Genomic DNA, 12,580 nt, shown 5'->3' with positions numbered 1-12,580 from the left:
CGCTCTCGCTCTTAAGGGGCGGCCGCCTCCCCCGGCTCGGTCCCGCCCCGCGCCCCGCCCTCCCCGGAACTGTCTCGGAGCCCGCCCGGGGTGGGGGGACCGCTGCGCTGCTCCGATCGACCCCCTGGCTCAGGGGTGGGCAACCTTGGCTTTTTTATGACTCGTGGACTTCAACTCCCAGAATTCCTGAGCCACCTTGGGGGAACTAGGCCCCTTCATGACTGTGGACTTCAACTCCCAGAATTCCTAAGCCAGCATGGGGGAACTGTGGCCTCTTTATGACTCGGGGACTTCAACTCCCAGAATTCCTAAGCCAGCATGGGGGAACTGTGGCCTCTTTATGACTCGGGGACTTCAACTCCCAGAATTCCTCAGTCAGCATGGGAGAACTGTAGCCTCTTTATGACTCGTGGACTTCAACTCCCAGAATTCCTCAGCCACCATGGGGGAACTAGGCCCCCTCATGACTTGTGGACTTCAACTCCCAGAATTCCTCAGTCAGCATGGGGGAACTGTGGCCTCTTTATGACTCATGGACTTCAACTCCCAGAATTCCTCAGCCAGCATGGGGGAACTATGGCCCCTTCATGACTCGGGGACTTCAACTTCCAGAATTCCTCAGTCAGCATGGGAGAACTGTAGCCTCTTTATGACTCGTGGACTTCAACTCCCAGAATTCCTCAGCCAGCATGGGGGAACTAGGCCCCCTCATGACTTGTGGACTTCAACTCCCAGAATTCCTCAGTCAGCATGGGGGAACTGTGGCCTCTTTATGACTCGTGGACTTCAGCTCCCAGAATTCCTCAGCCAGCATGGCTCAGCTTGGAAACCTCTCCTTTTCCCCTCAGCATGGCTGGCTCAGGAATTCTGGGAGTTGAAGTCCACGAGTCATAAAAGGGCCAAGGTTGCCTACCCCTGCCCTGGCTGGCTCCCCTCTGGAATCCCAAAGGTGCTTTTTCAAAAAAAAAAAAAAAAAAAAAAGCCCCTGGACTTTCTTGTTTCCCTTTGAAGACGTTTCGCTCCTCCTCCAAGGAGCTTCTTCGGGTCTGACGGGAGAGAACAGAAGAGAATAAATATAGTGCAATAACTTTGTTGTCACTTTGAATGGACACTTATCGGTATGTGTTAAAATAAAATTCCATGGTGTGCAGCTCTCAAAGGGTTGCCACCTCCGATATACACCACGCAAATAGGACAAAAATAAATAAATACAGGGGAAAAGCAAATAAATACAGAATTATGGATGGTGAGGAATGGCAGGATTTCTACTCCTTGCAGACAGCTGGTCGTTTGCCTTCTTTTAGAGAGTCCTTGAGGCCATCTGGAGGTTTATCTGTGTCCTCAGGGTCACCTGGATAATGCAAACAGGTGTGGAGTCTTCTTGGAACTGCTGAAAGGATTTGTGTTGTAGACTGCAGATAGATGATGTCGGATCCCTCCCCCTCTGTTGAGAGAGGACTGATCAGTTCTGACCTAGTTGGCCACTTTGACCCCTCTTTCAAACCAGCGGTCCTCTCTGTCCAAAATGTGGACTTTGCTGTCTTCAAAAGAGTGGCTTTTGTCTTTGAAAATGCAGATAGACTGTTGAATTTTGACCTGATGGGTTTCTTCTGCCGTGTTGTGCCATCCCCTTTGGGGGAGGGGCTGGGAGCCCCATAATAGCACTAGCACTTAGGCTTATATACCGCTTCACGGGGCTTGACAGCCCTCTGCAAGCGGTTTACAAATTCATATACTGCCCCTCCCCAACAATCTGGGTTCTCATTTTACCGACCTCGGAAGGATGGAAGGCTGAGTCAACCTTGAGCTGGTCAGGATCGAGCTTCTGACTGTGGGCAGAATTAGCCTGCAATACTGCATTCTAACCGCTGCGCCACCAGGGTTCTTGATTGGCTGTTATATATTAGGATGTTAGATAGCAATTTCACAGTGTTTACAGCTCTCTGCAAGCAGTTTACAAAGTCATGTATTGCCCCCTAACAATCCGGGTCCTCATTTTACCGATCTTGGAAGGACGGAAGGCTGAGTCGACCTGGAGCCAGTCAGGATCGAACTGCCGGCAGTGGGCAGAGTCAGCCTGCAATACTGCATTCTCACCACTGCACCACTAAGGCTAGCAACAAGAGAGGCAGTCCTCAAGTTACAACTACAATTGAGCCCGATTTCTGTTGCTAAGCAAGACAGTTGCTAAGTGAGCTTTGCCCCAGATGATGATGATGATGATGATGATGATGATGATGATGATGATGATGATGATGATGATGATAATGATAATAATAATAATAATAATAATAATAATAATAATAATAATAATAATAATAATAATAATAATAATAAAGTTGGAAGGGACCTTGGAGGTCATCGAATCCAGCTCCCTGCTCAGGCAGGAAACCCTACACCATTTCGGACAAATGGCTGTCCAGTCTCTTCTTAAAAACTTCCAGTTGTTGCCACAGTTGTTAAATGAATGGCTGCGGTTGTTGGTCACCCAGTTGTTGAGTGCCTCTGGCTTCCCCAATGACTTTGCTTAGCAGATCCCAAAGGGTGATCGCATGGTGGGACTGCAGCTGTCGCAAATACACGCCGGCTGCCGAGTGTCCGAATTTTGATCACATGACCATGGGATACTACAACGATCGTGTGAAACACCACTGTAACTTCGAACAGTCACTAAACAAATGATGGTAAGTCGAGGACTTCCTGTCGCTGGATAAGGAAGCCACATCTTCGGGAGCCCCGGAAGGAAAAGTTGTCACTGAAATCGTGTTCCTTCCTCACCCAAGTGGCCGTCTGTCAGTGTCGGGGTTACAGCTGCCAAAAGGGGAAATTAGAGTCATAGTTCCCCGTTTTGAATCGCTGATACTATTGTAGTTTAGGACAGAGGTCCCCAAACCTTTGCGCACCAGGGACCGGTTCCGTGGAGAGAGGTTTTTCCGCGGACCAGAGGGGGCGTGGTTTTGTGTGCTGCCTGCATCCCGCGGTCGGGGCTTTGCTTGTTTGTGCGGACCGGTTGCTGGCATGCCGTGGCCTGATGCTGGTCCACAGACCGGGGGTTGGGGACCCCTGATTTAGAAGTATGTCTGTATGTGGTTATGCTTGGTACCTGTATATATTTAGAGTAACCCTAAAATGAGTAGGCTTTGCTGTTCTGGGGAAAGCCCCCTCCCCTCCCTGGAGCACACTCTTCTGCTCAGAGGATCTGTGGATCAGAGTTCCCACCCCCCTTGTGATGGGATCTGTAGTTGGGTAAGGGAGAGACGGCTGCTGGAGCATCACCCAATTTCGGCCTCCGAGCGAGCGTTGTGGTCCCTACTGGAGATCAAAATTCCCCTTTTCGCATTTGCCAATAAACCTTTTTCAAGTCCCAGAGAATGTGGAATCCTTACCACGTGGATTTGCTTCTCCTTTTCGTTCTGTGCTTTGGGGGGGGGGGGGTATTTATTTATTTATTTATTTATTTATTTATTTATTTATTTATTTATTTATTTATTTATTTATTAAATTTGTTCGCCATGCATCTTGCATGGAAATGACTCTGGGCGCCTTTCAACATTAAACACCCTCACAAATATATCTAAAACAATAAAAATGGAGATTACAGTAAAATGCAAGTGCAAGCATAAATTATTCTAGGAATAAAGACTAATGGGAGACCTTCGGCTGGGTTGAAGATCGTATTTTTATTTAATCCTTTAATATTCACTCCAGTGGAGCTGAAGGGGAGCAAATGGAAAAAGCCCCCCCACACACACACACCCAATCCTGCAAAGGCACCACGGAGTAGCTGCTTCAAGACTATTTAATCACCATTCGAATGAGCAATTTTTATCAATATGGAGAAGATGGACTGTTTATATTCAAAAGAAACACAGAGTGGTAGAATATAATTTAGGTTTCTAGATTTTTTTAAGTTTGTTTACTTTTTCTATCTTTTTTTGTAGATTAAGATACTTTGTGGAGTTAGAGATATTAGTATTTGTTTACTTTTATATGAATATTATCCTGGGATTAGGTTTGGGAAGTCCGGGGGGTGGGTGGGGGGGTTTTGATTGGTTCTTGTGTTTACTTGTGATTGTTTTTTATGATGGTAAAAAATAAAATTTCTTAAAAAAAAAAAAAAAAGACCATTTAATCATGTAAATTTTGAAAACAAAATACAAGCTCTGTCTCAAGGATTTGATTTGATTTTGATTTTATTAAATTTCTACCCCGCCCTTCTCCAAACGGACTCAGGGCGGCTTACAGCCATTTAAAACAGTACGTAATACAAAAATGCTAATTTAAAAATGTAATTAAAATAGAATATTAATTATTGGCCTTTTCTTATTAAAATTATTTTAAAACCAAAATTAAGATAACCCTTAGGCCAGGCCTGCTAACTTAAATAGCCATGTCTTGAGGGCGCGGCGGAAGGAGGGGAGATCCGGAATCACCCGGATCTCTGGGGGTAGTTCATTCCATAGGGTGGGGGCTCCCACCGAGAAGGCCCTCCCCCTGGGGGTCGCCAGCCGGCACTGTCTGGCTGACGGCACCCTGAGGAGACCCTCTCTGTGGGAGTGTATCAGCCGATGAGAGGTAATCTGAGGCAGAAGGCGGTCTCGGAGATAACCAGGTCCGATGCCATGGAGGGTAGCAAATCAAAAGCAGAGGGGGTGGACTAGATGTCCTTTGGTACCCCTCGGAAGGAAAGCCCCGTCGGCTGAAGGAGCCGCCTAAGCCACGGGCCTGATTTTCATTTCTGAACGCTTGTAGGAGTAGTAGTGGCCTCTCCCCCTTTGCCAGTTGATGCCATCCCCACGAGATTTGTGTTCGCCCAGCCAGTATCGCCCGTTGAGGTTGGAGACGTGGCAGTCTTTATACCACCAGGCCCCTTTGTACTTCTCGGCGCAGTTGAACTTTTGGGGGTCCTGCCGCTTATCTCGGGTGGAGAAGGTCATGTTGTTGTGGTAGGAAAGCGAGTTACCTGGCAGGCAGAGAGGGGGGTGGGTGCCTGGAAGGCCAGCTCAGGATATCTCCAGTTCACTCGCCTGACTGGCACTGCCCAATTCGAAGAGGCCCATGGAGAAGGACGCTGATGCCCCCTGGACTTTGTCAGGGACTCACCTGCAGGGCCCCCCGTGAAGGCGCCCAGAGTTAGCCGATACCAGTCGGATTCTGCCGCCACCTGGAAGGACGCATATTTGGCGAAGGACTGCTCATTGTCGAAATCAGTTAAGTCAATACGCAATTCGTTATTTCCTAGGATGAAGAGAACAGCCACGTGGGTCATTTTGCGCACTGCTCGGTAACCAAGACTCACAGCCCCATCGCCAGGTTTCTCTGGCGCCTCCTCCATCCACAGAGGGGGCTGAGGATCCATTCATGGCTCTTCCCAGCGAGGGTCCTCCGCCCGTCTCCCCTGGCAGCAGGAGGGTTCAGGGCTGCCAGGGGAAGCCCCTCACCCAGCGAGGTCAAGCGGTGCAGGTGGTCGTTCCCCAGCCAGAATTCGGTCAGCTGGCTTCCAAATCCCTTCTTGTAGGCAGCCCAGTCCCGGAAAAAGTCCACGGAGCCGTCCGACCGTCTTTGGAAGACCTGCGGGCGAGAATCGGGACCCTTGGTAAGGACAGATGAGAAGATTATAGGAAGCTCGCTTCCCGTTATTCAGGACGGTGCTTACAAGCGCTTATATGTGGTTAGAGCTCTGAGCATTGTTAGAGATCCCCACACATCCACTTCATCATCTGTTCCTGTTGCTCCCATCTGTGAGGAGGTTTCGAAGTATTTATAGCAGGAAAACCCGATTCTGTAACAACTTTGTTCCCTATGCCAGGGTTCCCCAACCTATGGGCCGCAGCCCGGTACTGGGCCGTGGCCCAGTGGCCACCAGGCCGTGGAAATGGCTGGCGAGTGTGCGCAAATGTTTGTGCACTCCCCCACTTGTGCTAGTGCCGCCGCGAGGTGGGTAGCTGCGCACGGGTGCAAGCAGCCCCATTTGTGCATGTGTTTGCATGCGCAAATTTTCCCGCTCCTCCTTTTCCCTCCAGACTGCCAAACAGGAACGATTGGGGACCTCTGCCCGATGCCATCCGTCTGGTAAACTCTCAAGATCCGTTTTTCTCACCATGTACGGTACATGTATGCATCCGAACTGGACTGTGTTGTTTCTCTGGGCCACCTATGTCTGTGTATGTGGATACATACATCATTTATTTATTGTCATGTTTATGCAGTGTGTATTGGAGGTGGTTACCCTTTGAGAGCTGTATGCAACGAAATCTCATTTTAATGTATGCTGATTCATGCACCTTTAAAGTGACAATAAAGTTATTGTGCTAGTCTATTATTCTATTCTATTCTTAACCTTCCCTCTGGGCAGGTCCCGGAATCAAAGGCTTTCTCTCCCCAGACCCCTCCCTTCCAAATTTTTAGGGGTCTCAGAGCTGGCCTTACCCACCCAGAAGTGGTCTCAGGAAAGACTCCGTTTCTGTTTCATCCCATTCCTGGCAAGCAGCAAAGTTACAACCCTGGGTGTGTCTGCCGGGGGGCATAAGCCCCTTCCCCAGGGCAGGCCTCCCTCAAAGGGACGGTGGTCAGAAGCACCACATGCCTGGGCCACGCCTGGGCAGAGCCACCCTCTGTTATAATAGTAGTAGTAGTAGTAGTAGTAGTAGTAGTAGTAGTANTAATAATAATAATAATAATAATAATAATAATAATAATAATAATAATAATAATAATAAAGTTGGAAGGGACCTTGGAGGTCATCTAGTCCAACCCCCTGCTCAGGCAGGAACCCTACACCATTTCAGACAAATGGCTGTCCAGTCTCTTCTTAAAAACTTCCAGTGTTGGAGCATTCACCGCTTCTGGAGGCAGGTGGTTCCACTGGTCAATTGTTCTAACTGTCAGGAAGTTTCTCCTTAATTCTAAGTTCCTTCTCTCCTTGGTCAGCTTCCATCCGTTGCTTCTTGTCCTGCCTTCAGGGGCTTTGGAGAATAGCTTGACTCCCTCTTCTTTGGGGCAGCCCCTGAGATATTGGACACTGCTATCATGTTCCCCCCTCGTCCTTCTCTTCGTTAAACTAGACAGACCCAATTCCAGCAACCGTTCCTTATATGTTTTAGCCTCCAGTCCCCTGATCATCTTTGTTGCTCTTCTCTGCACTCTTTCTAGAGTCTCAGCATCTTTTTTACATTGTGGTGACCAAAACTGGATGCAGTGACCAAGTGTGGCCTTACCAAGGCATTGTAAAGTGGTATTAATACTTCACATGATCTCGATTCTATCCCTCTGCCAGACTCACAATCCATCCGCCTCCATCGGTGTCCATGTCGCACAGCACCTCCAGGGGCTGGCAGCCTTGGGGGCAGATGGTGTACCAGCCGCTCAGGACCACCCCCTTTTTCAAGAGCTCTTTGCAATTTTGAGCACCTGGGCAGAAAAAAGAGGGCAGGAGAGGTTGGGGCTGTCTATGCCAGGGTCTCTGCCAAGACGCCCCTCGCCTCTCTTGGTCCTGGGGGGTCCTGCTCTCTGGCTGCAGCTGGTTGGCAACAGGCATCCGGCCTGTTGAACAGACCAAACGGTTGCAGTGTGGTGTTGGAAGTTGGGGATGGGGGCTTTCCTTAACATGGGGGGGGTGGGCTGGATCCCCCCCCCTCCTCCAGAAATGTTTTTGGAGCAGCACTTTTTCATGTACAGATGAAACCTGGTTTTCTGTGTTTCCCAAAAGCTGCCGGGGGTCAGAAGTGGATCCTGCAGATGCTGGAACTGCCTGGCTACAGCACCGGCTCTCTAGGGAATTGGGGGAGAGGGGCTAGGAAAAGAATGGGTAGTAAGACCCCCATACACACACTCACCTCGCTTGCACTGAAGTGCCTGCAGCCTCTTCTCATCTGCAGAAAAGAAGGAAGTGAAGAAAAGCCCATTTCTGGCCCACCCCCTACCCCCCATGTGGCAGGGAGGGGATCCCATCATGCTGACCTGAATTTGGGGGGACAGAGGCTCAGCTAGGCCTGATGTGCCCCAGCCAGCCTACCTGTCAGGGGTCCCTTTCAGCCTAACTTCATGCCCTGCTGAGCTCCTTGGAGGGGGGGGGCTGAGTTGCACAATTCAGCTGGGGGGAGCCCTTTTGCTCCAGAGGAGAGGCTGGCTGAGGCCCTGATCCATGGCATCTCCTCCCGCTGTTCCCCTCGGAGGGGCCGCAGTCCTTACCAATTTCTCCTGGGTTGCCTTTGGGGCCTGGAATGAAAAGAGAAATTCCTCCTCTTTAGGGGGGTCCCCCAGCATCACTCTGGCTCAAAAGGGGGTGCCAAGCAGCTGGACCCCCCTGTGGGGAGAAGCTCATAAGTACCACCATCTGCTATGGGCACCAAGCTTCTCCCCAGCCCCCCAATGCCTCCTAGGCCATTTTCATAGGGGGTCCCATCCTTTTGGAGAACGTTTCTGGCACAGTGGAGCAAAACCAGATGGCGTGATTGACATGATTTGTGACAGACACTATTTGTGGCTGGTAGTGTGATGACACCCACACTAAGAACCAGGGTCCCGGAGCAGCACGTCCCAACTCTTACCTCTCTCTCCAGGTTCTCCTGTGTCCCCTTTTTCTCCTGAATTAAAGGGGAGAAATTCTTTTGAGACCTCCTGCAGTCAACCTGGTCCTCACCCCAGGCAGCCCCAGAGATGCTGTCATGGCTGCATCTCACCTATCCAAGCTTCATGAGATGACAGCCTGCCATTAGCAATGCGGGGGGGGGGGGGGGGGGGGGGGGGGGGGGGGGGGGGGGGGGGGGGGGAGGGATTGGAAGGTAAGGGGGGGAGGATGGAAGCCGAGCCATGCTAGAAGCTCCAGCCAGCCAAGCTCATTAACGATAGGCAGAGCTGGGAACTGAACACCTGTTTCCTAAATAATATACAAGCCCCTGATTGGACATTTGCAGATGACTGGAGGGATGATGGGCGGGAGAGGAAACTTTCCTTTGCGTTATTTGCACAGGAAAAACCTCAGATTCAGCTTCACAACTTCTGTAACCATTTAAGATTGAGCATAGTATACTGTTTCCCAGTTGCAATGTATGGCTGTGAAAGCTGGACCCTAAGAAAGGCTGAGCGCCAAAGAATGGAGGCCTTTGAACTCTGGTGCTGGAGAAGACTCCTGCGAGTCCCCTGGACTGCAAGGCGATCCAACTGGTCAGTTCTAGAGGAGATCAACCCTGACTGCTCTTGAGAAGGCCAGATCCTGAAGTTGAAACTCAGGTACTTTGGCCACCTAATGAGAAGGAAGGACTCACTGGAGAAGAGCCTGATGCTGGGAAAGATGGAGGGCAAGAGAAGAAGGGGACAACGGAGAAGGAGGTGGCTGGATGGAGTCCCTGAAGCAGCAGGCGTGAGCTTCAATGGACTCCAGAAGATGGTAGAGGACAGGAAGGCCTGGAGGAACGTTGTCCATGGGGTCGCGATGGGTCGGACACGACTGCGCAGCTAACAACAACAAATAGTATACTGTGGGCAAAAACAAATAGCCAGGAGTCTTTCTTTCCTAGACCAGAGGTCCCCAACCTTTGTGGACCGATGGGGGGGGAGGGGATGGTTCTGCGTGAGCAGCGGGAGAGCACATGCATTTGCGCAGCTTCATTTGCGCGTGGCAGGCACGTGCGCCCACCATGTGCATAAGTGGGGATCCGCACGCACATTTGCCCACCACTTCCACGGCACGGTTCCACACGGCCAAAGGTCCACTAGTGGGCTGTGGCCCAGGGATTGGGGACCCTGTGCTAGATGGCTGAGTGGGACGGTTGACATTAAGCTGAATCTTAAAAGGCAGGGGGTTAGACTAGATGACCTACAAGATCCTTTCCACCTCTATTACTCTGTTCACTCTGAATCTGAGGTTTCTAAGGGTGGGATGTTTGACAGATGCCAGAGCTTTTTCCCTGCCTACACCAAAGGTGAACTGACAGGTGAGGGTCTGTGGCCCTGGGGGGCGAGTGCTTGACCTTCAGGCTCAGGCAATCCCACCCCCCAGTTTTAGTGTCCCTTCTTTGGGCTCCGTTCCCCAAAGCCCCCCTGTCTCTCCACCAGCTGCCCAAACACACCTGCAACCCTGGAATCGAAACACCTCTCGTTCCACCTTACCTTTTGGCCCAGGGGCTCCAATTTCCCCTGGGATCCCCTGGAAGCCTCTTTCACCTGTTAAGAAAAGGCACGGTGAGGCTGCCAGGCCCTCTTCTTGGGGGGGGGAGCAGCCCCCAGTTAAAAGGGGGGTTGGGTGGGCTGCCCCCTGCCAGCCACTCCCTGTTCTTCGCAGGCTGAAACCGGAGCAGGGAGCTCAACGCAAGGAAATGCCACCTTTGGGAGGGGGAGATTCCACAGATGGAGAGACCCTTCCCTCTCGTGACAGTTCCTTGCCGTCTTCCCTCGTGGCGGTTCCTTCGGCCTTGTGGCCAGACGGGTTATTTCTTTGGGAAGGGGTCAGAGTCAGGAGCCAGCTTCACCCTCTGTCCACAGACCCACCTTTGGCCCCTGGAGCGCCAGGAGGCCCCCGGGGCCCCTGTGGTCCTGGCAAGCCTGGAGTCCCCCGCACAATGAGTACTGTCTCGTTGCCATCCAGGCCCAGCTCCTTAAATTCTGCAAAGGAAGGAAAACGTTTGGAGTAAAGAATTGCTTTTTTTAACTGAAGCAAACTTCTCATCTCTGAAGTCTGGCGACGCTGTTCCTCCTGCTCCTCTTCAGAGCCAGCCTGCCTGCTGCTCACCTGGGCAGGAGGACTCCTGTGCCCCTCGACACATTGTGATCATCAGGCAGAGCAGGAAAAGATCCACTGGCTCTCCAGCTCTCCTCATGGTGCCCACTGGACTCCGACTGCAGCCTGCCCTGGACCCTCTGCTTTTATTTGGGCAGCCTGCTTTTCTGTTTCCTTTCCCTTTTAAGTGGCGACTCCGGGGCAACAGTTACAACAACACAAACTGCTTTCTTGTTGATCAAAGCACAACCCTGCTAGTTAAACACAAGGTGAATTCTTCATTCAAGAGGGAGGCACTCCATCTGCTTCCAAGCAAATCTGCAAGGGGGGGAAATGGGATTACTTCAACACAAGACAAACTCAGGATCCAAAAAGATCTTGACGAGCTTGAACAATGGACCCTATCCAACAAAATGAGTTTCAGTGTGGAGAAATGCAAAGTCTTACACTTAGGCAGGAAAAAACCAAAGGCACAAATACAGACTGGGCGAGACCTGGCTTGGAGGCAGTAACTGTGAGAGGGACTGTGGAGTCCTAGTGGACGATCACTTGACTATGAGCCAGCTGTGTGCAGCAGCAACCAAAAAAGCTAATACAATCCTGGGTTGTATAAACAGAGGCATAGGATTAAGATCATGGAAAGTATTAGTACCGCTTTATAAAGCCCTAGTGAGGCCACACCTGGAACACTGCAGCCAATTTTGGTCACCATATCACAAAAAAGATGTTGAGAGTTTGGAGAAAATTCAGAGAAGAGCAACTAAGATGATCAAAGGCCTGGAGGCTAAAACATACAAAGAACAGCTACGGGACTTGGGTTTGGCTAGTCTAAAGAAAAGAAGAAATAGGGGAGATATGATAGCAGAGTTCCAGTATCTGAGGGGCTGCCACAAGACAGAGGGGGTCACGTTGTTCACCAGAACACCAGAGGGAAGGACAAGAAACAGTGGTTGGAAGCTAATCAAAGAGAGAAGCAACCTGGAATTAAGGAGAAACTTCCTGACAGTGAGGACAATTAACCAATGGAACGGCTTGCCACCAGAAATTGTGGGCGCTCCATCACTGGAGATTTTTAAGAAGAGACTGGACAGCCACCTGTCTGAGATAGTATAGATTCTCCTGCTTGAGCAGGGGGCTGGACTAGAAGACCTCCAAGGTCCCTTCCAGCTCCTATTCTATTCTATTCTATTCTATTCTATTCTATTCTATTCTATTCTATTCTATTCTAAAGATATCTCCAGGTGATCCTCTTTTTCTGCTCTTTCGTTGTAAGCAGAACCAGATTTCCAATCCGGAGTAAAGGACCGGATTTGTCCAATGGCCAAAATGATGCCATACTTCATATCTGGGGACAGACGTGAGCCAGGTAAATAACCACACAGTAACTTTCCTTTTTTCTTTTAATTAGTTTCATTCATTCATAACATAAAATGTGATACTCCAATATGTCCAAAACAATCCTGACATTATTTCTTATGTATCTTTTGGATAGAAAGCCATTTTGATCAGAATGAATAAAATCTGCTAGGAATCTTGGGCTGGACAAAATATTATTAGGCACGAAGGATAAAATGATTAAAAAACTATATCACTATTTGTTCGATCAGGCAATGTATGAGGAACAGGTAAAAGAGACTATGTTAACGTGGAGCAGGGATTTTGATCTCAATTTTGATCTGCACATCTGGCAGGAATTATGGGTAAGAAACAGGAAGCTTACTATGGCCACCTCTTACAAAGAAAACCTCTACAAAATGTTCTATGGGTGGCATCTCCCACCCGTAAGATTAGCCAAAATGGGTCCAAATGTTTCCTCCAAATGTTGGAAATGTAAATTGGCAAAAGGGACATACTATCACATGT

The 12,580-nt window shown here is 49.8% G+C and overlaps 1 protein-coding gene across 1 annotated transcript; it reads right to left on the bottom strand.

Moving 5' to 3' along the window:
* Window positions 1-4,590: 4,590 nt before the first annotated feature.
* LOC107295288 (ficolin-1) lies at window positions 4,591-10,901 on the bottom strand. Its single transcript, XM_015824596.2, has 10 exons — window positions 10,730-10,901; window positions 10,489-10,602; window positions 10,111-10,164; window positions 8,550-8,585; window positions 8,191-8,217; window positions 7,836-7,871; window positions 7,283-7,410; window positions 5,442-5,571; window positions 5,104-5,238; window positions 4,591-4,963 (listed from the first exon to the last, which is right to left on the bottom strand). Exons 1-10 carry the CDS (start codon window positions 10,815-10,817, stop codon window positions 4,713-4,715), a joined length of 999 nt encoding a protein of 332 aa, XP_015680082.1. The 5' UTR covers window positions 10,818-10,901; the 3' UTR covers window positions 4,591-4,712.
* Between the last annotated feature and the right edge of the window lie 1,679 nt (window positions 10,902-12,580).

Source organism: Protobothrops mucrosquamatus, unplaced genomic scaffold (assembly GCF_001527695.2).
Source record: "Protobothrops mucrosquamatus isolate PMUCROS unplaced genomic scaffold, P.Mucros_1.0 scaffold2287, whole genome shotgun sequence".
Taxonomy (NCBI): Eukaryota; Metazoa; Chordata; class Lepidosauria; order Squamata; family Viperidae; genus Protobothrops; species Protobothrops mucrosquamatus.
Note: the sequence above shows the minus strand (reverse complement) of the source record. Positions and strands in the feature narration are given on the sequence as shown.

Bases quoted from the DNA above. Each gene is read 5' to 3' on its own strand.
- LOC107295288 (XM_015824596.2), bottom strand. From the start codon at position 10,817: ATGAGGAGAGCTGGAGAGCCAGTGGATCTTTTCCTGCTCTGCCTGATG. The intron at 7,872-8,190 runs GTAAGGACTGCG...TCTTTTCTGCAG, and splicing joins AGGCAACCCAGGAGAAATTG to ATGAGAAGAGGCTGCAGGCA. The intron at 7,411-7,835 runs GTGAGTGTGTGT...TTTTCTGCCCAG, and splicing joins GGCACTTCAGTGCAAGCGAG to GTGCTCAAAATTGCAAAGAG.